This window comes from Malaclemys terrapin, chromosome 4, assembly GCF_027887155.1.
Source record: "Malaclemys terrapin pileata isolate rMalTer1 chromosome 4, rMalTer1.hap1, whole genome shotgun sequence".
NCBI classification, from domain to species: domain Eukaryota; kingdom Metazoa; phylum Chordata; order Testudines; family Emydidae; genus Malaclemys; species Malaclemys terrapin.
The window spans coordinates 143,714,482-143,740,539 of record NC_071508.1 but is presented as its reverse complement, the minus strand read 5'-3'; the positions used below and the strand labels follow the sequence as shown (position 1 = coordinate 143,740,539).

The 26,058-nt window shown below is 46.0% G+C and overlaps 1 protein-coding gene across 11 annotated transcripts in view; it reads left to right on the top strand.

The window, feature by feature from the left end:
• Positions 1-17,058, top strand: part of KTN1 (kinectin 1) — a 110,665-nt gene extending 93,607 nt beyond the window's left edge. For 6 of the 11 annotated variants that reach the window (XM_054025039.1, XM_054025038.1, XM_054025043.1 and 3 more), the window contains 10 exons: positions 259-339; positions 1,636-1,725; positions 1,817-1,909; positions 3,502-3,573; positions 4,124-4,207; positions 4,405-4,488; positions 7,457-7,540; positions 10,216-10,308; positions 14,979-15,098; positions 16,566-17,058. In XM_054025039.1, the coding sequence (XP_053881014.1) occupies positions 259-339; positions 1,636-1,725; positions 1,817-1,909; positions 3,502-3,573; positions 4,124-4,207; positions 4,405-4,488; positions 7,457-7,540; positions 10,216-10,308; positions 14,979-15,098; positions 16,566-16,595 (831 nt within the window). In that variant the 3' untranslated portion in view covers positions 16,596-17,058. Of the gene's footprint in view, positions 1-258; positions 340-1,635; positions 1,726-1,816; positions 1,910-3,501; positions 3,574-4,123; positions 4,208-4,404; positions 4,489-7,456; positions 7,541-10,215; positions 10,309-14,978; positions 15,103-16,565 lie in introns of all 11 variants that reach the window. The other 5 variants (XM_054025044.1, XM_054025042.1, XM_054025047.1 and 2 more) reach the window with 2 other exon arrangements.
• Positions 17,059-26,058: the final 9,000 nt, after the last annotated feature.

Genomic DNA, 26,058 nt, shown 5'->3' with positions numbered 1-26,058 from the left:
CAAGTTTTTAGTCTCTACTCCTTTGGAAACTACCACTTTGAAATGTGTCACTCCCTCTGGGACTCTAATTGTCAGGTTTGTTTGTGCACAAAACTGACTGTGCAGCTCCTGCAGATAGGAGCTATGCATTAGATTCCCACACTGAGAGCTGAAAATCCACACCATAATTTCAGGTAGGAAACAAGTGTTTCTAAAATAAGCTCCCTGTTCAGATTTTGAATTGTGGATAGTTTTAATTACATGCATTTTTCCCCACAGAGTCACAGTGAATGGATACATGGGTTTGAAAAGACGGCAAGAGAATATTTACTAGAGGCCTCAGGGTCAGAGGAGGTTAAGGTCAGTACAAATAGCGTAAGGTACCCTGTGTGTAGCACAGATCTGTTTAAACTTGTGAATTGCTTATGAGGTTCTAATCAGATAACAGGCTGCGTAAAAATTGACATCCGTAATGATATTAACAAACCAGCTATAATTAAGGGATCTGAGCAATTTGTAAACAGGCGAACAAAATCTTGTGAAATTGTGAGAGCAACACTACGTAGTGATGTAAAAAGAACTGGTGGTTCTTTTGAGAACTTGTCCATGTGGATTCCATTATTGGAGCATACGCGCCACCTGCGTGCGAGATTCTTTTGGTCATCGGTGTCTGTTCAGGCCGCACCTGCACCCTAGGTCTCCTCGTACCCCACTCACCTGAATGTGTGATGGGTGGAGTGGGCCCAACTGTCCCTCATTTCCTTCTTGCCCCCTGTGGCAAGGAGACTGAATCCCAGCAGTGTCTGCCTGCTTTTCTGAGCTACTGTTAATTAGTGCAATCTTCTGGACCCTGTATTGGTGAAGGAGTCGAGTGATAGTTGGGTCCTTTATGCCCTGGCGTGGGGGCTGGGGGTGTGAGAGGCGATCTAGGTGTAGGTGCGGCTCCAATGGACACTGCTGGCCAAAAGAATCTGATTTCACACACGGGACTTGGAATCTGTGCGGACAGCAAGCCTCGGAGGGTCACATTGACTGAACAGCAGGTTAACCATTCTTTAGTGGCTTCCAGTTAAACTTCCCCTCCCCCTCCACTGCTGCTGCAGTGTCGTGACATTAATAAACATTGAGTCTCGCTGTCGGTAATGTGCTGAAACACAGCACCAGCTGTTACTCATCCTCTGTTTTTAGAGAAAACTGCTCACGTTTATAGTTCTTGATTAACTTAAGTCAGACATCTACAAAACACTTCATTATAACCCAGTGTACTGGAACACTTTATGCAGCGTGCAGTTGCATGCTGCTAAAACCAGCATTCGTTTATATGCCCGGCACAGCATTCCCAGACTCCGTGGTCTTAGATCTGTACTATTAGAGCACGTGAGGCTTACCTCTTGTTTTCAATAGCACCACACTCTTTTATAATTACAAAGGTTAAAGACACATAGGAAGAACCTTAGTTGAATGTTGTACCTGATGTCATTTGAAGATTCCCCTTTCCATGCTGTTGCAGAATGAAGTCCTGTAACTGTGTATAACCTAGGGCTTGATAGTTCCATTAAGATGATTAATTATAGAACATAAATGTGTGTCAATTGATGTAAAATCTGTGGGATTTCTCTTCCCCCTCCCTCTTCCTCCCCCCATCCCCCCCCATAGGCTATGGAGCAGAAGCTGAAGGAGGCTGAGGAAATGCATATAATGTTACAGCTGGAGTGTGAGAAGTACAAGGCCGTCCTTGCAGAGACGGTAGGGAACCATGTCACTTTCACCCAATGACACTGCAAACTGCCAGTCTTCCTATTAACTTCCTATGAAATTAACTAAAATTCTGTGTTAGGAGGGGATTTTACAAAGACTACAGAGGAGTGTGGAAGAGGAGGAGAGCAAATGGAAAATAAAAATTGAAGAGTCCCAGAACGAACTTAGACAGGTATTTATAAAGATCTGTCTCCTGAGCCTTTTTTCATTTCTTTTGGATATTTTGTGTGTGGTTCAGACTAACACTAGAATATTTTGCAAACCTCATTTGTTAGGTGACTTCCTAACCACTGTTTATATGTAACATTAGGTCAGTCTGTAATCCGTGTAATAAAATACAGTGAGAGATACTGGGTAACATCAAGGGCTTGCCTTGACGCATTGTGATACTGTGTGTAAGACCATCCCTGCTTTGGAGAGAGACCTCTACACACTTAAGGCAGTACAAAGTGCCTTAGATTTATGGGGCAGTTCCTTACAGTAATAAGAACAAACAAAGAAAATAAATATTGTTGCCTTTTATCCCAAAGGAACTCAAATTATTTTACAAAGTACATGTACAACTGCAGTGAACTTTTTTTCACTGCTGCTGTGATGCAGCTGTTTCTGGGGTGGCCGCTGTTTAATAGTGCACAGAAACATGGCATAGCAGATAGGACAGGAAGTTGAGAATGCTGTATCTAACACATTCCAAGTGTCCAACTGACATGCCCTAGAGTCTGAATTCTTCTGCCCCAGTAAATCACTGTCCATACTACTTTCAGTCTTCTATTTCTCACTGGCAATTCGGATTATGAAGACAATGATCCATCAGTGTATACAGAGCTGGGTGGTTGTGTCAAGGTTTAGCAACAGTCAATTCATAACCATTTCTCTGAAGCTGTTAAAACATGACTGAAAAATCAGCTGCAAGCTTCCTTCCTTTAGAAAAGGATCCATTTATAGCACAAGCAGCAGAAAAGAGGCTTGTAACTCTTACACGCTTCCTTCCCTGCCCCAGAATTAAAATAGGTCAAACCAATTTTTCAAAAAAAAAAATTCTTTCTAAACTACTTCTAGGCTGAGGCCTTGGCTACACTTGCGGATTCACAGCGCTGCACGCTCTCTTGCAGCGCTGCAGTTACTCCACCTCTTCGAGGGGAATAGCTTGCAGCGCTGCGAGAGAGCGTGCAGCGCTGCACTCATTGCGCTCGGGGGGTGTTTTTTCACACCCCTGAGCGCAGCAAGTGCAGCGCTGTGAATTGCCAGGGTAGCCAAGGCCTGAGAATTTGAAACTCAGGGTAGCAACCTGGAGCAAATGTGTGGAGCTGAATTATAAACCTCTTGTTTGAGAGATTTGTAACAGGCTGACGTGTCTTTAACTATAGATGCACTACCATCTGTTGTCATAATACAGATTTTATATATGGCTAAATCTGCTGGGTTTAGCTATTTATAGTTTTGTGAATGGACACCATCTTCCCTATTAAGCAAACATGAAGGACATTTTCCTTAGTATGAATAATAGAGGGCTGGTTTAGTACTTGTCTAATGAGTCTTTTGTTTGTGATCTAAATATCTCAGGCAGAGGATTCCTTGTATTGTGATGCGGAGGGGAGGTGGTATGTGAGAGAGTGGGAGGGTAGGCCCCTTAATATACCCAAGACTTGGACTGTTTTACAAAATGTTTACTGTACCAAGATACTGTTTTTAGATGAATTACTGTGGCTCTGATAGATCTCTGATAACCTTAAATTGTGTATTCGTCTGTATTGAAAACTGCAGATGCGCTCTTCAGTCGGTTCATTGGAGCATGAAATTGAGAGATTAAAGGAAGAAATCAAAGAAGCCGAAACTGTACGTTTAAATAGTTTATCCTTTTGAAGCTTTCCTTTCGATAATATCTAAAACTTAAGTCACTTCTTAAATTTGAAACCTTTTTGGGAACTATTTAATGCAAGTAGAACAGTTTTGTACTGTCGATTGACGCTGCATTGCAGATTCAGCTCTAAAACCTTTTGGCGAAGATTTTGAAAAAGTGGGTGCCTGAAGTTTGGCTCCTAAGACTAGAGTTAGGTGCCTCCATAAATGGCCTGATTTCCATAAGTGTTCAAGTTAGTGGGAGCTACTGGGTGCTCCCCACTTGCAGAAATGAGGTCTCTTATGGAGGCCCCTAACTCTAGTCTTGAGAGCCGAACTTCAGGCAAACACTTTTTAGAAGGTTTTTTTGTTCAAAGTTCAAATAAATCTTAGGCAAAACTGAATTTAAATGGCCAACCTGTGCCAGCTGCAAGGTTTGAGAAGATAAATAATTATTTTATATTCAACAGTAATGTTTTAAGAAAAAAATAACAATGAAAGGAAGCCATCGGAAACTATTATGTTAACTCTGTTTTTTTTTCCCTAGCTTAAAAGAGAGAGAGAACATTTGGAAAATGAACTAGAAAAGGCAGAAATAGAGCGATCCACTTATGTTTCAGAAGTCAGAGAGGTAAACGTAACTGACAAAACAACGTTCCTTTTGCTTTTCTATGGTAATAAGTCAGTTGGCATCATAATAGAACCCTTAACTGTCAGAGTTGAGTTGGTGCTTGTGACTTTTGGGTAGACGGACACACTAATAACAGAGCAGAAGACAAACAGGCATCCTAAGGAGACAAATCCTAAAAACTCTAAACTTCATTTCAGCTCAAAGATCTGTTGACTGAATTGCAGAAAAAACTTGATGATTCATATTCTGAAGCAGTAAGACAGAATGAAGAGTTAAATTTGGTAAGAAACGTGTTCTCCAGTGGGCCCACATTATGCTTATATGGAGAAACCATCACAAATCCTGTCTGTCTGCTAACCTCTTCAGCTTGGTGTTTTTGTCCATTGCAGTATCATTTTTGTAGTATGACTTTTACGATTTGTCTTTCTCTGTTCCTAACTATGGCATGACTGGTTCTTTAGAAAAGCCTTAAGATATTTTCATACTCCAATGAGCTTTTTTAGGATCAGTGTTTCATGTAATGTAGACAAACAAGTGTAGCTGCATGTAGGACACATTTGAAATACCAAAAATGCGTGCGGGCCAATCAACCTAACATAGAAAATCCACCTTGGGCTTTCTTCCAAAAATATCTAGAACACAAACACTACACATAAATACGAAGGAGAAGAGTGCGGAGCACCCATCATAATTTGAGTTGTAAAAGCACCGAGGAAAGAACTCTGCATATACGAATCAGCCCAAACTTCTCTGGTTTTGTTCCCATTGCTCAATCAGTTATCACTGCTCTGAAATAGCTAAGTGGTTGTTCTGGGTATTGGCATACAAATGTGCACCAGGCTGCATTTTGATTCTGGAGACTGCCTGATAACTAATGCTGCCCCTGGTAGGCTTTTCAAAGTGGAGCTGGATGAACCCAGGTCTGGCCTGCTGCTCCATATACGTATTTTCCAGTGTGAAGGTTAATCCAACTCAGATACCTTTCTAACCCCCCGTCATTTCACAGGGAGGCTGGCATTTGACCTCTGAGAATGGACGATGCCTTAATGTGCCTGTGTGTGACCAGAGCTTGCTTTGTGCCTTCCAAGCCAGAATCAGAGTTTTCTCCCCACTCCTAGTCTCCATGCCTGTTTTGAATTTTTGCTAGGATGGTAAACCCAGCATTAATTTCCCCAAGATGGATTGCAGTACACCTCTACCCCGATATAACACTGTCCTCAGGAGCCAAAAAATCTTGCCGCGTTATAGGTGAAACCACGTTATATCGAACTTGCTTTGATCCGCTGGAGTGCGCAGCCCTGTCTCTTCTCCTCCTCCTCCTCCCCCCCCCCCCCCCCCCGAGCGCTGCTTTACCGCGTTCTATCTGAATTCGTGTTCTATTGGGTCACGTTATATCGGGGTAGAGGTGTATCATGCTGACCAGCCCTAACAGATGCAAAGCTGGTCTGGGTTAAGCCTTCTCAAGTTTAAAAATCCCGAACCTACTTGAGATTAGTAGTTCTAGAAGTGAAGTGGGATTGTCGCTAGCATGCAGACGCTCTTCCAGCTCTCAGATGTTACCTCCCCATGCTGGTGTCACCACTCTGAATACTCTGGGAGATTTCTGATTACCTGGTGTTACAGGTGCAGTGCCCTCTCTGTGGGCTTAACTTCCAGTTCTGGCTTGTAAGAACCACTTTGACAACTGCAGCCTCTGGAGAGCAAAAATTTACTTTATTGCTGTGCAAACTGCCTAATGTCCGAAGGAAACAGACCTTAAAAAATGAACATTGCCTTTGCTAAAAAAAAAAATGCACATCTTTAACAGGGCTGACACACACACTCAGGGATTCGCAGTCACAGCTCTGCCCGCCTGACCATTTGAATATCACCGGCAAAGTTCACCCCTCAGTCTACAGCTGCGACTGTTAAAAATACCAGCTTCTTAGCAAGGTAGCTGAACCAGGGCCGGCTCCAGCTTTTTTGCTGCCCCAAGCGGTGAAGCAGGAAAAAAAAAAGATAAAGCCATGATCGGCGGCAATTCGGCGGCAGCTCTTCCGCGCCGCTTCATTCTTCGGCGGTGGGTCCTTCACTCTGAGAGGCACTGAGGGACTCGCTGCCGAATTGCCGCGGAAGACCCGGACGTGGTGCCCCAAGCACCTGCTTCCTTTGCTGGTTCCTGGAGCCGGCCCTGAGCTGAACAACTACAGACCGAAGGTGCTGGCTTGGTGAAGTCTGTAGGGGCATTATCATCCCGTCACTTTCCCTGCTGCTTGTTCTTGTGCGATGAGGTAGCAAACCAACTGTATTTCTCGCATACAAAACATACAGGAATAGTCTCCCGTTTGGATGGGTTTGCACCAGGCAAGAGTTTGAGGAAGAGACAGTGAAATTCACAAGAATTCTGCATTTGGAGCACCCTTATTGTTCGTTTTAATCCCCTGCTAGTTCCCAAGAAGAGTGAGCAGCAGCACGATGTGCTGCATGACCAGGAATCCACCAAAGCTGCCCTTCAAGGCTTCTAGTGAACGTTCCCCTTTGAGAATCGTGCAGTAAGTGTTGCAGCCGCAGTCCTGGAGGCGTTGACATGCATGTCAAAGAGCAATACAAATAATAAAAGGATATACTGAAAATTACAATCATTCTTCAGAGGCTGTATTTTGGTGCAACCAACACAAAGAAATCATTCTCCTTGACTGACACAGCGTAGTGTTCGAAATAGTAAAGTCTAAACGCCATGAAGATTTTAATCTCTTATAGATGGCGATAAACCATTAGACACAACATTAGTATGCTGGTGGAGCGAACATCCTTGTAAAAAGTAGGAGCTATGCTACAATGACCAAGACAATCTGCAGTATATCGCACAGCAAATTTTAGTAGAGAGGGGACAGGTTGATCGGAGCTAGTAATCTATTGTGGCAGTATCCTTAAATGCTGGATGTTTGCTGTGAATTAAGTCAAACGTCAACCTTTTTTGGTATCAGCTTTTCTTACTGGCAGTGTAGCTTGAAGTTGAAACCATATGCGGTTGTCACACTGACTATAACCCCTACTCTCTCTGTAGCTTTTGTTCCTTTCATTTAACTGTACAGATCTGAATCTCTTCCTTGGCTCTCCTTGTAAACGTTGTAGCACATGTTGACTAATCCCCTGAGTGTAGTAATTGTTAGTCATTTTTTTCCCTTCTGCAATCAACGATGCACTGGATTAATCCAAGAAGGATACGAATTAAAATAGAGCCTTACTCTTTTTCTTTCTATTTTACAGCTGAAAACACAGTTAAATGACACGCTAGCAAAACTTAAAATTGATCAAAGTGAAAGGCAGAAAGTAGCTGGCGACTTGCCTAAGGTAAGGGGGGCTATTTAATAGATGCAGATTAAGGTATTCTAAAAGCTTGATTTTTTGTTTGTTTGTTTTGAACCAGGCACTAATAACATCTGTAGTTCCATTGTGCGAAAATACAGGCTGACTATAAAATTTTGAACTGAATGTTTGTGGAGTGGGATTGTAAATTCTAGGGCCCAAATTCTGATTTCCAGACAGTGGTACTGTATATGACCTTGGAGAGCGGACGCACTATCTGACGAAGAGACACATCTGCTTACTTGAGACTAGAACAGGGTCAGAAGGAAACTACTGAAAAGCTGTATAGCCAATGATTGTTCTGCTTAAAACTGTGTTCTGTTCATTAGCGTTCATGCTGATGCAAATGTAATAGATATGCCCTTAACAGTAACCATTAGCAGTAATGAGTTAAACAGGCATGCATATACCAAGTGTATCGCTGGAATAGACCCTATAACGTTACAAGGTCTAGAAAAGAAAAATATCTGCCTGAGATCAGTGATTCTTTACCAGCAATTGTTGCACATGTGTTTTGCAGTGGGGATAACCGAAGATGGGTGAGAAATGCTGATGTTGCTAATCAATATATAAATTGATCTCACATGGAGGGGATCAATACTTGGATTTGAGGAAGTTTCACTTGATGGCATCTTTCCGTCACTCTCAGTCCTGGGGCTGGCTGGCTGTTTGCTTTAGATTGTGTTGGTGTGTAACTTCTCCACAGAGGTTGTTGCAAAGGCCTGGGATTACTGGAGCGCAGTGCGCTCCAACCGCCCCACTGTCGCTCCTGTTCTGCTTGGAGGATGAGATGGGGTTGCATGAGGCCACTTGTCACTCTCCCATGCTGAGGGAACCCTTAGCTTCTCATTTAGGGCAGCTTTAATGCCCTTCAGTGCTGTGGGAGAAGTGCGAAAGCAGAGTGCATTAGAATAGGGCAGGTTCTAGCCCTTATTTTTCAAGTCCACATGGATATAACCCTCTTGCTCTTCCTGTTTTGCTGAAGGAGTGTTTCCAGTTGTAAGACCAGTCTTTTAATTTTGGGAAGAGTTTCATATGACACATCAGTGTGTTCCACTGAGATCCTGATGTAAAGAACAGCTCTTCTCAGTAACATTTAAAGTTGTGTGTGCTCTCTCTAGCTACTCTGAGGGTTGTAGATGATGGTTTGGATTATGGTATCCCCAGCTTTGCACCAGGACCCCTCTGTGCTGCGTGCTATACAAACAGAACAAAGAGATGGTCCCTGCCCCAAAGCCCTTACAATTTCAGACAAGGGACAATAGATGGGTACAGACAGACAGGGGAGTTCAAGGCATCAATGAGACCGTGTAGGTGAGCATGGACGGCAGTGGTCTCATTGCACCAGAGCCGAACTGTTAGGTTTTTTTGTAGGCATCATGGAAAAAGCGTGTTCTAAGGATGGTTTTGAAAGACCCTGAAGAGGTAGCTTTGCAGGTGTTTATGGGGAGCTTCTCCCAAGAGTGAGGAGCAGCAGCGTGGACAAAAGCACCAAGGTGCTTGTTTGAAAATTGAACAAGTGGGTGATGGAGGCTGGGGTCAACATCTTGTTAGTGAATGATAGGCCTTGAAAACGAAGACCAGTAGCTTAGATTCGCTGTGATAGAGAAGGTAGAACCAGTGGAGGGGTGCAAAGAGAGGGGTCAAAATGACAGGCGAGGAAATTGATCTTTGCGGGAGCATTCAGAATGGATTGCGTTTGTCAAGGTCGCAGAGAAGCATGTTGCAGTAATCGAGCTGAGAGCCTGGACAGGAATTTTCGCTAAGCGGATGGATAGGAAAGGCCGTATCTTATAGACGTTATGCAGAAAAAATTGGCAAGATTTAAGCCTTGCCTGGATAGGAGAATGTAGAGGTCTGAGTTGATGATGACACCCAGGTTGTGAGTCTGAGTGACAGGCAGGATGGTGGTGGTGGTCCAGTGATTGAGAGGAAGAAGCAGGGAGGCCTTGGTGGGGAAGATTGAAAGCTCGGTTGAGCTTCAGCTGACGGCCAGATATCCTTGAGGAGATATCAGACACACCAGGCTTTTAGTTTGGACAGATGAAGACATCTTTAGTAGAGGTAGGTCTGCAAGCCAGCATTGTTGGCAGGGTGGACATTGCAATTGGAGAGAAGGGCAAAAGACTACGGCAGCTCTGCTTTCTGGGTGCAGGGATGCATTAAAAAGATATCAGTGGTCTTATTTAACTTTTTCTAAGGTGGAAGAATACCAAAGCAAGTGATGGTGCAGTAACCATAATGTATGGGGTGTCTGTGTTGATTAATTCCCACAGTAACAGCAATAAAGTCACTCCATCCTAGAGGATTTTTATTGTATTCTATATAAATGGCAGATACACTAATTGGGTTTCAGATGCTTATTCAAGTTAGTCTTTCACATTAAACTCTCTGCTGTTGAACCTTTTTTCCTAAACTTGACACAAGGCTATTAAAATTCCCCACTAGCATAACTTTCACGTGTAGCCAGCCTGACATGCAAAATACCTGATTGTAAGAAGACCTGTCAATCTCAATGAATGGCGTGGTCCCCTGAGCGAACATGACATAAAACAGATTTTCCTCCGGAACACTTATTTCCTGTGTGTCTAACATTAGCGGTTAGACAGGTGGTTTTCTTTCCATCCTTTAATTGCTGCCTCTGTTTTTTTTCCCTACAGGCCCAAGAGTCACTGGCATCTCTTGAGAGGGAAATAGGAAAAGCTGCCGGGGATGCCAATGTTATTGAGAACAGTGATGGTTGCTCAGAGCCGGTGAGTGTTTTCTTTGAGTCCGTCTCCAAGGATAATTCAGATCTTACGCAAGTGTTAACTCTGAGAAATGAGCTGTAACTGCAGAACGTACAATATTCCACTGGCACTGAAATTGGGTCAGGAGATTTGCCTAGCCTAGACAAACGTCAGAAGTGCTTCCTCCTTGAGCTGTGTCCTCTCACTGCTCAGGATCACAAGAGTGTTTACACTTGGGCTCGGCCAGTGTTTGCACCATGACTCCCTTATCTTTCAAGTTCACCTTTGGGGGTGGGGCCAGAAGGTTGACTCACGAGCCAGGGTTTTCAAAATGGAAATAAAATTGGCGTGGTTCTTTGGGTGCAGGCAGGTGGGAAGAGTTTTAACAGCGCTTCTCCCTCATGAAGGGACACTTAAAAATGATCTTCCTGTAACTAAATAAGCTTCAAACATTAAGCATTTGATGGGCACTCTGAAGCATGTAATTCCACATGGAGACTGGCACCTTGTTCTGCCTCAGTATTGCTGCACGCATGCTTAACCCCTTCAGTCAGAGCCTACGAACCACAGGGAGGAGCGCATCACCCCACTGAAAGTGTCTTAGTCCCGCTTTAGCTGATGCCGGGCCACTGGGAGCATGATGACCCTGGTCCGGCGTGGCAGCAGAATCTCGTTGGTCTGCATTTCAGTAAGCAGTGATCCGGAGAATCCCTTTGCGCTGCAGTGTGGCAGCTTTCTGGAGTGGGGGGCTATTTTGTGATTCTCATCATCGAAAGGTTACAGCTGAAATATTTTGGCGGCTACAGAGTTGGACAACCAACATCAAGCTGTGAATGTCTGTGAAGGCCTGACTTGGTTAAACATCTTGGATGTCTATCGTGAGCCCACACATGCCATGTTGGTGCATGCAAATTGGGCTAAAGAGCTAAACCATGTCAGGGGAGGTCTGCTTCAGCTTTTGACATCCCAGCAGCTCCATTATGTCAAAGGGTGGAAGAAATGTCATACACCGGACCCTCACTAGAATGCGCGTCTATATAGCGCGAATTCGCATAGAACGTGGTTGCGGCCGTGGATCCCAAATTTAATTACTTTCATTGAAATTCATTTAAACGCGGTCTCCACTATAATGTGGTCCCCGCGTTAACGCAGTACTGCGCGTGGATCCCAAATCCCGCGTTCGAGTGAGGGTCCGGTGTATTTGACGGGACGGAGCTGCCGATGTTGATGGCACAAGCAATTTCAGTTGATTCCATTTTGCTACTGAAGGTAAAAGTGACTTCAGAAGCCTAATGGAGCAGAGCTCTCCACAGAGCACTATAGAAGAATCCTTGCTCTGCAGTCATTAGACGCAATGAATGACAGAGTAGAAAGCAGTCAGTCATTGACACTGCTTGACTGGTGCATCACAAGCTACAGAGCCCGCAGCCAAAGACACATCTGGTCCCATGAAGCTATTTAAGCTTCAGGACTGGGAAGATCCCTTGTGATACAGAGAGTTGGCAAACATACAGAGATGTCAAGCAAACAAGTCAGGAGATTCAGTCATGTTCCACGCAGAGGCCAGCTGCACTGAGGCAGGATCTTCTTTGCTCCGTCAGTTCTGAATTATGGTTGCTTAACTAAAAAGGAAACTACACTTGAACCATTGCACATTTAAACTCATTGCTTTAGCGTTATAACACCTGGCTCACTCAGATGGCTTCAAAGACGCCTCACTGAGCACTCGGGACATGCCAGGTCTGAATTCAGAGAGGAGCTGTGTGAGCTCGAATAGTGCACAGACATCTGGACACTTTCTTACCTAGCGAGTACACTCCTTTGAAAGCACAGTTGCAGTCTTACCCATTTCTAATCTCTGAATCCTAACGTAAAACCCTACTGCAGCGCTAAATACTTGAAGTGCCCTCTGCAGTCAGTGACTGAGATTAAGCACTGGGCTTGCTCTCTGTCTGGACAGGAAGATGAGAGCGGCAGGCACACATAGGATGGGAGTTTTCTTTTGGCTCCTTTTCCAACATCTTTTTATCTGAGGGCTTTTTAGAGCGTGTACAAGGGGCAAACACTGCTTCCCCACCTGCCCAGGGAGAGCTGAGTGCAGAGGAGCTGGTGGCGGCAGGCTGTGGGAAGCTTGCAGCGAGGGAGTAGTTGGCACAGATTCCCTCCTCTTCACCAGCTGCGGAGGAGAGGATGATGGTGGATGCACCAGTCAGAATCTTTTCTTCCTCGCGGTGGAGAATTACGAGTGGGGGGAGGGCACAGCAGCGAGCGTATTGCAGCCCTGAAATTGTAACTGTGGCTGTGTCGGGTTGAGCCCACGTCTAAGAGGGGGAATTGGGATTTGGCCCCAAGAGGTATGAATAATACAAGAGTTCTAGCCAGTCCCTGTTAGTGAAACGAAATTATACAATGAATATGAAAGGAAGAGAAGCAGACAGAATTAGAGAGTGAGAGCGGAGAGTTCTCCACTGGAGGGGAAGGGGTGTAAGAGCGAATAAAAAACAGCATTTACCTATTACCATAAGAGAGGAGCTGTCCCAGTTGTACATTATTGTGTAATCCATATGTTGTGCTCTCATATGCAGCTGTCAGTTAATTGTGGCTCATTAATTTGCTAGACTGCAAGTCAAACTTGGAATCATACTTATTGATCCATGTTAAACACTTGAGATAGTGCTGAGGTTCAACATACATCGATTTTAATTGTCTGATCACTTATAGTGGCTACGTTATTTAATGTAGATTACCAGTTATTTTTACAGTAGAGAAACATGTTTGCAGATCTCTTAATGTGCAAACGTAGCTCTCTCATGTTCTTACCAACCTACATGTCTTAGATTAGTTGGGACACCAGGACAGAGCTGGGAGGTTTGATTTTAGTGTCCTTCGTTGATTTTTGATGCATCCAGTCATAATCTTAGCCCAGTGGGATACATATTTTTTTCCATGGTCGTTTTCCGCTTTGGACAAACCATTTACTAAAGCTGTATATTTTAAGACTTGATTATTACAAAAATCTTACCCTTCAGTAGATTATCTAGTGGTGATTGAACTAGTTCTGATAACATAGGATGAGGACCTCTTAAAAACCATATCTTAATATTCAACACCTCTAAAAGTGGTTCTGTCTGAACTTGTCATTGTAATTTCCCCATAACTAATAGGGTGGGTTTTTCAGAAGTACTAAGCATTGGTGTAACTGTTCCCAGTGAAGTCAATGTCAAAATTCATAATGATATGGTGAGAGCAGAGTTAAGCTAATGCTGGACACTTTTGAAAATTTCACTCAGTGCCTTTCTGTATTCCAGCTGAGTATTGGAATAATTGCAGTCACTGAAGTCAGGTTTTTTTAAACTTGTGGATACTTGCAGATGAAAGCTCCCCCAGTGTCTTCCAGCTGCCGAGTTTACTGAGCTGAGTGAAAATAGTAACATCTCAATTTTTTTGTATGATGGGCTTATGTGGAATCGTCTGGTGAAAGTAATAAATATTTGCAGTCTAAATAGGGGTTTATATCCGGTTTGGTTCTAGTTTTGCCTGAGCAAGTTTGACTTCCGGAATCCAGAATAAATGGATAGTGAAGTTGAAAAACCCAGGGCATGTCACCTATTTATGCAAACTATGAATTTGGGATAAATAAATAGTGCTGACACTATTTTGATTGCGTCAGGAGAGTGACCTCTTTCTAGAGCTTGTTAGATTTTATAGTCCTCTCTTTCAGCTGTCGGTTTGAGAACCTTCTTAACTTTAGGTCCAATTGTTTTAAAATGTGGTGAGTGCAGCGAAGTGCACCGAACGGGATAGAGAGTCAGTCCATAGATTCTACCCGGGGCTGGGCTAAGAAACCATCCATGGAGGCAGAGGGAGTGTGAGCAGCCAGCCAGCAGACGGCTAAGCAGGTGTTCGGAGCCAGAATCGGAGTGCTCTCTCCTCCCTCAGTGACGAATCTGAGCTGCTGATACTAGGCCAGCTTTCTGCTCTTGGGACTAGAACTGTGCGCCGTCTCCAGCAAATAGGAGCTGGAGCTCTGTGCCCCAGGGCATGACCACCACTATATGCTGCTAATAACAAGATCCATATGGAAACCAAGCTCTTTATAAAATGCATTGGTGCCTTGTTCGCCAGCTTATGGGGAAGGGCAGGGGGCCATCACCTAATGTAAACTAGATAACCCATTTCCTCTGCCCCTCCCACCCATCACTAGCAACATGTCGATTAGAATTACACGTATACAGAACTCCTCCAGGCCGCCAGCTGGGTCCTTCTGGACACAGTTGGGTACAGACTGACTTGCCTCATGCACGGTAGTTGCTATAATCGTTGTCAGATTGCTGCATTCTGGCTCCCCTTGCTAACCATGCTATCTCAGTCCCCAATAGACATGCCTCATGGCGTGCATCCTGTACTCTGATCAGATATTCAGTGAGACCTGCTGGTTATTTGGTACTAAGCTGCCAACAGTCCGACACTGACACACTGAGGCTAACCCACTGCAATTGTAAGTCACCACTCAACGGACCCTTCACTTTCTCCCGTGTTCTCTGTGTGGGGAGACCCCTGTTTGTTGTCACAGTTGCATGGTGTATACCGGTGCGTAAGAAGGCGTCATTTTGGATGGAGAATCTAGTTCTGGTCTCTCAGTAATTTGATTGTAAATGAGCTATTAATGATTCCTTTTTTCACTCCCGTTTCAGGAATTGACTGAAAAAAGACTAAACCTGGCAGTGACTCTGAGCCAGGATGTAGGACACGTCAAGAAGCTGGTTGTGTCAATAAGCCAAATGCTCTCAAAGGGAAAAGAACACTATCAGCTAGTAGGTAGGAAATGGATACTTTAGCTGTAACCTGGGGTATGTCTACACTGCAGTAAGACACCCACAGCCGGCCCATGTCAGCTGAATCAGGCTCGTGGGGCTCGGGCTGTGGGGCTATAAAATTGCAGTGTAGTGGTCCGGGCTGGGGCTAGAGCCCGAACTGTGAGACCCCACCAGAGAGGAGGGTCCCAGACCGTGGACTCCAGCCCAAAATCAGCTGTCTACACTGCAGTGTTATAGCCCCACAGCCCAAGCCTGATTCAGCTGTCATGGGCCAGCTGTGGGTGTCTTAACCTGGGTATGTCTACACTGCAATATCTGTCTCAGACAAGCATTCTCTAACTTCATGACAAGTGGGTTTTAACAAGACTGGCGTCTGTTAAGTCTGATGTTTTAGAGAGGCTCTGTCAAAACTTGTAAGGGGTACCAGACCTATTTTTACTCCTTTTTTGGTCCCTCCTCCATTCAGCCTTCTCAGATCTCAGCCTTTTCTGCTCCTCTTTCTAGGCCTGAGGGCTCACTGCATGGTTGTGACTTGACAATCACACCTCTTTTTCTCTCTGCCTCTATTGACAGATGTTTGTCTCTTCCACACAGCAGTCTTATTTGCTTCCATAGTGCCTGCTGCAGTGCAAAAGATCATACATACTGATGTATCTTTGGAATGGGTATCAAAATAACCGAGTGAGATTTTACTGAGCGTGCAGTGGAAGTATGGAATAGTCACTGTGATATGAAATACTTAAGTTTCAGGCTGGGGGCATAGTGACACCTGTTTTTGTGTTATTGGGTTTGCATGCTTTCATACAAAGCTACCTTTTAAAAACCAGGGGCCTTCCATAGCTGACCACCTAGTGCTGACGACCTGTCAGGTGGCCGGAGCTGACAGAAGGTTGGACAAGCCTGAGGTGTTGGAACCTTCTCACAGAACCCATCAGACTTGAGACAGCTAAAAGTTAGAGAGATGGAGGACTGCGAAGGCCACAGGCTGAATGGAAAGAGCTACTATAGCAGACTAAACAGAGTTTAAGGTTCAGTTTATAAGAATTAACCATTAGTTTTTAGGTCGTGAACACAGGGGAGGTTCAGTGAAGTTAGTGTCTGAGCTGTCCCACCCTTGTATTTAGAACAGATACTTTCTTCTTCCTCCTCTTAGCATCCATGGTTTTATCTCAATGGCTTCTGTCTTCTGAGGGGGTCAGGAAGCTCAAGTGTCTTCAGAGCTGCTTTGTACCTTGGGTAACGAGGCATTATAAACAATAGAATGATGATCACTTTTTGCTATCATCCTCCCAACCCACTGGGCGTTGGCCTCCATGCTGTCCTAGACTTCACCACTGAGGTGACCACTAGCTCAGTTTTGGGGATGACCCTCTCAACTAACGTTTGCTGTACATGAATTTCTTTGAGCAGTAATTATTTGTAAACTCCTTGGCTTAAGTGGATTTTTTTTTCTTTCTCTTGCAGAATGAAGTCACAGGGGAATCATTAATTTGAGGATAGCAGAAGGCATTGTATTATATTTTGCCAAATTAAAGCCTTATTTATGTTTTCACCCTTTCTACTTCGTCAAACACTGAACAGAGTTTTGTCTTTTCTAATTCTTGTTAGACTACTGATTTAAAGAAGAAAAACTCTGTAGACACCTCCAGAATTTAGTTTTATAATAAAAATTGTTTGGATAATTAGACCTCTACATTCCTGGAGATACGGTAAATGTATAATCTTTTATCTTTTATTTTGCTCAGTAAAACTTGTTCAGAAAAATCCAGCGGGGAGATGACCATGGAATAAATATAACATTTTAATACTGATGTTGTACACTGTTTTACTTAGATACATTTTGGGAGTAGCTGCCTCTGACTTCAGCCTCAAGTAAACACTCCTTTTTTGGTTGCTAATGTAATCGGTTTTTGTAATGGTGTCAGCAATTAAAGGGATGCTTATTATTCAGAAAGTGCTTCCGTTTTTCTTGACTTATTGGCATTGCCAGGAAAGTTCCATGCCTTCCTCCCTGAAGGAATAGCACCAGGCTATATTTGCATGCTGGTGGTGGTCTGTGTCTGGTACAAGGCCCAGTCTGTTCCCTTCAGAGGTCATCTACAAACAGACACTGCAACACAAACTGGGAAACTTATGAATAGAGCCCTGCAAATCCGCGGGTATCCACTTTATGTCCATGGATATCCGTGTACCATTTCTGCGGGTACCAATGTATCCGTGCAGGGCTCTGATGGTAAGAGGCAGGCAGCAATGGGGAGCTGCAGTGGACCCTCCCCTTTCCCTGGGCAGCTCCACAGGTCTCCCCTTGGCCAGGCCAGCGTGGAGCCTAGCCAGGGAGCTGTGGCAGAACATCTGCCTGCGGTGTGGGGGAGGAGCGGTTCAGAGCCACCCTGGCCGTGTACCCGCCCCCCAGGCTGCCTGTCTGGCCGAGCGCAGGTGGAGGGTCCGTGACTCCATGCAGGCTCCCCACAGCTGCCCATGTGGCTCTCCCCAACTGGGCTCCAGCGGGGCAATGCCTTGGAGCCTCAGCCCAGCCCCCGGGATAGAGCCCTGCAAATCCGCAGACAATTTTTGCGGATTGGCTGTGGATACACATTTGTGCATCCGTACAGGGATCCACTTACGAAAGTTTTCTCTGACGGTCTCAGGGGAAAAAAAGATGGTGTTTTTAAAAATAAATTCTTATCTCCGTTCGTAAGAACGGCCATACTGGGTCAGACCAAAAGTCCATCTAGCCCAGTATCCTGTTCTCTGACAGTGGCCAATGCCAAGTGCCCCAGAGGGAATGAACAGAACAGGTAATCATCAGATGATCCATTCCCTGTCGCCCATTCCCAGCTTCTGGCAAACAGAGGCTAGGGACACCATCCCTGCCCATCCTGGCTAATAGCCATTGCTGGATCTATCCTCCATGAATGTATCTAGTTCTTTTTTTGAACCCTGTTATAGTCTTGGCCTTCACAACATCCTCTGGCAAGGAGTTCCACAGGTTGACTGTGCATTGTGTGAAGCAATACTTCCTTTTGTTTGTTTTAAACCTGCTGCCTATTAGGGTAAGTTATTCACTTCAAAGCAAAGTTGCCGGAAAATAGCATGGGATGATTGGCGGGGGGGGAAGGGAGCCTACCAGAGAACGTGACACAGTCTATTTCACAGAACTCTGTAAATGTTCTGTTCAGATGGATTGTGTTCATTGGCAATGTCGGCTTAAAATGTGAAATTAACAGTCTCTTTATGGTAAAGTTTTTGGTCCGTGTCTCCACGGGCTTGCTGCCCCTTCCCCTTGCACTCTTGCACTGGGAATGATGAAAGTGATTTCGGCAAAATGGCCACTTTAAGCGCGAAGTTCAAATGTTAGTTGTGATTTAAAGTTCAATTGTGGCTTCAGTTCGTTCATGGTGACGTGCTTAGAACTCTTAGGTTATGTCTGCAGTGCAGCTGGGAGTGTCATTTCCAGTGCGGGTAGGCAAACTCATGTAGCAGTGGACGTGGTGGTGGTGGTCTAGTCCAAGCCTGCCCCGCTCCCCTGGGTCTGAGCTCAGGCTGCTAGTGCCTCAGTGTCCATGCTGCTATTTTCAGCAAGCTAGCAGGAGTCTCTCTACCCAGGCTGGGAATCGCACCCCCTGCTGCAGCCACATACCCCGGCTGCTGGGCTGAGCACAGAATGCAAGTTCCCCTACAAGTCCAGCCTTCTAGGAGCCCGAACACGGCCAGCGCATAGGGCGGCTCGTAAACATCCAAAATCTGAACTTCCAGTGGAAGGAAGAACCTGCTGGTATTTGACCGACAAGGGGCTTCAGTGGGAGCTTCTCCACCAAGCAGATCTGGCAATAGCCTGCGTGGGATAAGAAAGTTGTTCTGTCTGTAGTGATGGGGAATGGAGAAATCCTTCCTTTGCTATACGCTGAGATTAGATGGGCCCTGTGACGATGTGCAGTCTATATGGTTTTATAAAAACATAATAAAAAGTGAATATAATGTAACTGGGATATGCTTCATGCAAAAGGTCTCTTGTAAGGTATCATTACAAAGCTTATAATGTACTGAGTGTGATCATCCTATTTGTATAAATGTACCACTCTTGTATCTAAAACTAGAAATATGAACTATAACTCTGAGGGCCTATTGTAATTATGCAAAGTGTGGGCCATTAATGGTGGTTTGGAATCTTGATGACTCCCATTGTCTGCAGATGGCTGTGTTTACCTATGAGTCTTCCTGTATAGGTGTGTGCTGGCAAGTGGGTAATGAAGTCTTGCAGTGACATGTGATCATGTCACCTGACCTGGAATCCATCTTTAACCTGGTGCTTTTCCAGTGAGGGTGGGGTGGAAACCCAGAGGGACAAAGGGTTCCCGCCTTATGCAAAAGATATATAAAGGGGTGGAAGAGAACAAGGGTGGAGAAGAGCCATCATGAAGAATCCCCTAGCTATCACCTGAGCTGCAACAAGAGCTATACCAGGGGAAAGAATTGTGCCCAGGCCTGGAAGGTGTCCAGTCTGAGAAAAACTTACTGAAGCATCTCTGAGGGTGAGATTATCTGTATTCAGTTTGATTAGACATAGATTTGCGCATTTTATTTTAGTTTGCTTGGTGACTTACTTTGTTCTGTCTGTTACTACTTGGGACCACTTAAATCCTATTTTCTGTATTTAATAAAATCACTTTTTACTTAGTAATTTACTCAGAGTATGTATTAATACCTGGGGGAGCAAACAACTGTGCATATCTCTCTATCAGTGTTATAGAGGGCAAACAATTTGCGTTTGCCCTGTATAAGCTTTATGCAGGGTAAAACGGATTGATTTGGGTTTAGACTAGGGTTACCATTCGTCCGGATTTACCCGGACATGTCCTCCTTTTTGTGCTAAAAATATCGTCCGGGGGGAATTTGTAAAGCACTCACAATGTCCGGGATTTCCCCCCTCCCCCGGAGCGGCTGGGAGGGCTGCAGGAAAGTCCCGGGCTGGACTCCGGAGCAGCTGGAGAGGAGCTCCGCCCTGCATTCTGAGCAAGTGTCTCAGCACAAAGTGCAGCCCTCCCCTTTTGCAACTGGGAGCGGTTACTGCCATGCAGCGTAGCAAAACGGGAGCGAGAGCACTTTGTGCTGATACAAGGGCTGCTCTCCCCTGCAACCCGGTCCGGGCCAGGGACCGGGTTTTGTTGTGCAGGGCCAGGGACCGGGTTTTGTTGTGCTGGGGAGCTTAGCCACGTGTCCGGCTCGCACAGAGCCCAACACCCTGTTCTGAGCAGCAGGGTAAGGGGGGGCAGGAGAAGGGGCAGGGAGGTTCTGGAGGGGGCAGTCAAGAAACGGGGGGGGGCTTTTTGGGGGGAGTGGAGAAAGTTTTGGGCAGTCAGGGTACAGGTAGGGGGTAGGGTCCTGGTGGGCAGTTGGGGGGGGGTCTTAGGAGGGGGCAGTTAGGGGACAAGGAACAGGGAGTCTTAGGTAGGGGGTGGGGTTCTGGAGGGAAGTTAGGAGCAGGGGTCCCAGGAGGGGGCAGTCAGGGGACAAGGAGCGGGGGGGTAGGGGGCTGGGAGTTCTGGGGGGGAGCTGTCAGGGGGCAGGAGTGCGGAGAGGGATCGGAGCAGTCAGGGGACAGGGAGCAGAGGGGTTTAGATGGGTTGGGAGTTCTGGGGGGGAACTGTCAGGGGGCAGGAGTGGGGAGAGGGATCGGAGCAGTCGGGACAGGGAGCAGAGGGGTTTAGATGGGTTGGGAGTTCTGGGGGGGGCTGTCAGGGGGTGGGGAGTGGTTGGATGGGGCGTGGGAGTCCCAGGGGTCTGTCTGGGGGTGGGGGTGTGGATAAAGGTTGGGGCAGTCAGGGGACAAGAGGCAGGGAGGCTTAGATAGTCCTGGGGGGCAGTTAGGGGCAGGGGTCCCAGGAGGGGGTAGTCAGGGGACAAGGAACGGGGGGAGGGTTGGGAGGTCAGGGGGGGCGGGAAGTGGGAGGGGCAGGGGCGGGGCTAGGGCGGGGCTTCTCCCGTCCTCTTTTTTGCTCGCTGAAATATGGTAACCCTAGTTTAGACCCCATTGAGAGTTGGGCATCTGAGTGCTAAAGACAAGCACACTTCTGAGAGCTGTTTTGGGGTAAACTTGCAGCTTTGGGGCAAGTAATTCAGACCCTGGGTCTGTGTTGGAGCAGACAGGAGTGTCTGGCCCAGCAAGACAGGGTGCTGGAGTCCTGAGCTGGCAGGGAAAACAGGAGCAGAGGTAGTCTTTGCACATCAGGTGATAGCTCCCAAAGAGGTTTCTGTGATCCAACCCGTCACAGGCCCTTTGCCCTTTCATGGGCTTCTATTTTTTTAAGAGAGCATGTCTATATGAATCCAGTAATGCAGGAGGGCGTAGGTAGCCTTGTGAACAGTCGTAACTGACCAGGAGCATCTCACTTCGCTTAATTTCCAATAGCACGTCCTAATATTATAATCCACAAGAAGATGAATAAAGCAATTGGGAACTGATGTGACTTAATCATGGAAGCTCGAAATGGGTCAGGGAAGTTTAGACACAGCTTTGCCCTCTTTTCTTTCACTGGCCATGTGGGAGTGTGTCCTGAGGTTCATTCGCTGGTACTTCCTCCAGTCTAGTGTAACAGAAATGGGAGTTTCTCACGTGGGCTCATTGTTTTCCTGCTGCTTGTCTATAAGATGCAAGTTCTGTCCTGAGCTGCACAGCAAAACCATTCAGGGCAGAGTGCTGAATCACAATGTTGGTAGAAAACTTGTCTGTCTCAGGGTCGGGGGCTTGGTTTACTGCCTACACTTGGCCTGCATTTTGAAAACTCCCCTGTTCCTTGGAAACGCCTTACTTCATTGCCTGCAAGATGGAAATATGCGGGGGGGGGGAGGGTTGGAGGAGGGGCCTGGGCAGTAAGCCCTAAAACACCTGCCCTGGGCTGTGGGGACCATTGGAAGCAATATTAAAAATAAAATCCTATCCGAAAGCAGTACTGAGCCTCACCACATCTTCCCCCAATCTACCACCATTGCAGCATGCTTCTCTAGACTGAGTTTCAGCCAGCTTGCTGTCATCCATGCCCTGGCTTCTATCAACCCCGGGCTATAATGCGTTCAATAGCACCGAATGGCTCAGACCTAAGATTAGCTGGGTGTTGACAGTGTAGGCTATGTCGCTGGAGCACTTAGTCTGTTCCTTCGCTAGAGGGAGACAGTAGCTAATGGATACAAAGACACTTGGTTGCAAATAACCCAACGTGAATGTTCAAATGCAGACGATGGCTTTTAATTGAAACGCCAGACTAACTCTCCTGGGCTGCCCTGTGTTGTGAGCTACATGCAATACTGCAAACATGTTTTCAACCTTATGCTGGATTTTTAATATTTTTGGGAGTACAATTCTACCACAAATCACTTCCCTTTGTACATAATCGGCCACTTAAAAATAGAAATGAGAAATGTCTGAAGTCGTCTGTTCGTTCATTGCCTCTTACGCTGGCTCCCATGCACCAGGTTGACTCTATCTCAACATTTAATAGATTCTTCCCTTCCTGCCATATGTAGTAGACCTGTTCTCCATAGTCTCTCAAAGGCCTTTTTGTTAACTTTCAAAAGCAGCCATGATTACAAAATCTTTCATATTCCACCTAGTTATTATCTTAAGGGGAAACAACCTTCATTCAGGAATTTTCTAACTTTCAAGTGCTTGACTTTGCGACCTTTATATTCTTTTAACATTAGTCTTTTGGTATGTAACTTTTACCTTTTTTAAAAAAAAACCTGAATCCTATTACGTGGAACCATATTGACTCCTCCACATGCCAGCAGCAGGGTTGGAACTTTGAGGCACAGGACAGACTGCTAGCCCTGAAGCTAACGGGACTAGGAGCAATAGTAAACTATTATCCTATATGTGGAGTGGCCTTTTGTGGGGGACGACACACACATTTTCGCAGTGTGTTTTAGATTTGTTTGCTGAAAGTGGAAGGATGTTGGGACTCATTACTCACGTTTTTGGAGGGGGAGTGATCCCAAGCAGTTGCAGATCCTGGCCCATTCTCCTCTGCTCCCAGCATCTCTCTCTTCTCCTATCTCTCTCCCCACTGCATCTCCTAGCCTGCCCTTGTTCTTGACACCCATCACCCCACCCCTAGCTGCTCACTCTAGGCATTCAAGTCAGGCTGTTTACTCCTTCCTCCCTGGGCCCTAGCAGTGAGGGCATTGAGATCACGGCCGAGACAGGCTCCCTGCTCTTAGTTTTGGTGCCCTGTGCTGGGGCTGCCCCGGGCACTTGCAGGAAAAGTACTAATTGTCCTCAGGGTGGATCTCAGTCAGCTTTTGTGAGGGATCCTGCTGCTGGTGGTTGGCATGCTTAGGGTAGAGAGAATGGTGGGATAATTTTACCAGCAGCCTGTAACAATGCACCTGCAAAGAGCTGTTTTTTCTGAGGCTTATATATTTGACCAAATTTGGATGGATTTTCCCTGGGATGGCAAAAGACACCTCTCTGACCTTAGGGAAATGCCCCTACTCCAAAGAATGGAGGCCCTAGAGCTTCTGAGCAAAACTGTTAGACAACTTTTTTTTTTTTTTAACAGCGGCGAAATAACGTATGATCTACTAGCCTCGTTCTTGGTAACAGCTGACCCATTTCTGCTGAAATCTCAAAAACGTAGCCTGTGGCGGACAGCTGCCATGGAGAGTTTCAGCTTGAATGGTTAAAGTTTGGCAAATTTATAAGCAACTGAAACCAGGGTCTTATAATATAAACTATTAGGCTACCTTAACTCTAGGTGGTGCCTATAATTAAGGATACAATTATGTCATGGAATCCGTGACTTCCAGTAGCCTCCGTAACATCGGGGGCCCCTGCAGCTCACTAGCTGGCAGTGTAGTGTGAAAAACGGACTGAATTTGCTACTTTAAGGTGTATTGAGCATGCTCACGTGAACTGAGCATGCTCCGTAACATCTGCTGAAGCCAGCAGTGGGGGCCCCCTGCAGCAGCCCAGCCGCTGTGGGGGGATCCTTCTGCAGCTCCCCAGCTGCCGCCGCTGGCAGGGCCTCCCCCGCAGCTCCCATCCCCACAGGGCGGCAGGGGGAAACCCCCCAGCTCCCAGCCATTCCGCCTACTCCAGATTCCATAGAAAAAATCTGGTCCCCACCAGAGGGAGGATGTGGCAATTCAAGGAAGGCAAGTTTGGGTGGGACCCCTGGATCTGCCAGCTACTGAGGCACAAAGCACTTACCATGCCTACCCTATCAACAGGGACTCCTCTCTGATTGCTGGCAACACTGTCGCCAACTTTGTGATTTTCTGGGGGGTGCTTGACCCCCTGCTCTGCCTCAGGTCCTGCCCTCCAGTCCACCTCTTCCTCCAAGCCCCCACCTCCACCCTGCCTCTTCCTGGCCTCACTCCACCTCTGCCCCACCTCTTCCTGCCCCCTCCCCTGAGCATGCCCCGCCTCCCCTCCTCACCCTTCTCCCCAGTGCATCCTGCATGCCATTGAACAGCTGATCACTGGTGGACGGGAGGCACTGGGGCAGATGGGAAGGAGTTGATCGGTGGGGCTGCTGGTGAGTGCTGAGCTCCCACTATTTTTTTTTTCCGTGGGTGCTCCAGCGCTGGAGCACCCATGGAGTCAGCGCCTATGGCTGGCAGACTCCACCGCTTTCTACAGCCTGGGATAAATCTGACGTATAAATGAGTCCTAGTAATCAGAAAGAAAAGTGCCAAGAAACCACTTCAACCCCTCCCAGGCCATCACCATTTTCCCAGAAACTACCTTAGAATGTCCACCAACCACGGTGGAACATCTGTGAGGACAAGCACTGCAGACTTGACTCTGCCTTGGTTTTATAGCACTCAAGAAGTCAGGACCTGAAAGCCTTAACAAAGCATGAAATACAAGTTCAGGGTGGAACCCGTCTTCAGTGTTCTCCACTTATCTCTGGTCAGAAAAATTCATACGAAACACATTTTCAATGGAAAAAAATGACCTTTTGTGAAAATTGATTTTTTTTGGCAAAAAAATGTAGTTCAAAGAAAAAAATTCAGGTTTTGACTAAGTGAAAGTGTATGAGTGTTTAATTTCCCTCATTTCCTTCTCCTTTCCCTCACTTTTCAGTGATCTAAAATGGAAAAAGTATTCCTGGTGGAATTCTGGGCCAAAAAATTAAAAATTCTGCACACCATATTTTAAAATTCTGAATATTTTATTTGTCAAAATAATAGAATATAATTATTCTGGCTTCAGTTATTTTGATAATTTATTTATATTACAATGCAATGGATGGAGAATGGGAGTGGGGGAGCATTGGAGGAAATCCCCAAGCCTTCTTGCCTAATAGTAATATAGCTAGGTTTGACCCTTATTTATTTCTAGTTATTATTCAACAAATATATGCAGCCATATGCTTAGTGTTACATCATAGGCAACTGAAGAACAAGTGAGGCTGGAGAATCAAACTCACAATTTATGTTGGCTATTGCCCATCCCCAGAAAGGGCAGGAGCAAAATGTTCATGGGACACATTTTGATAGGAAATTTTTAGACCGTTTCTAATTGCTAAAGGACCATAAGCATTCATGAGGCCATACTGTCCTTTATGCCACTCTGGCAATGTAAAGGAGCCTTAAAACTTTTATACTCCTGGGGGAATTCACAAAGACAATGGGAACAATTCACTAAGCAGGCAGGCTGCTACATTCTGCTCTGAGGGGCAGGGCTGGCTCCAGGCACCAGGCTAGGAAGCAGGTGCTTGGGGCGGCACTCCGTCTGGTATCAGGGCGGCACATCCGTGTCTCTGGCAGCAGTTCGGCGGCGGGTCCCTCATTCCGTCTCTTCCTCTTTGAGCTGCCGCCGAATTGCTGCTGAAGAGGAAGAGAGGGAGGACCCGCCGCCGAACTGCCGCAGAAGAAGCGGCGCAATTGAGCTGCTGCCGAAGTGCCGCCGCTCATCCTTTTTTTTTTTTTTTTTTTTTTGCCGCTTGGGGCGGCA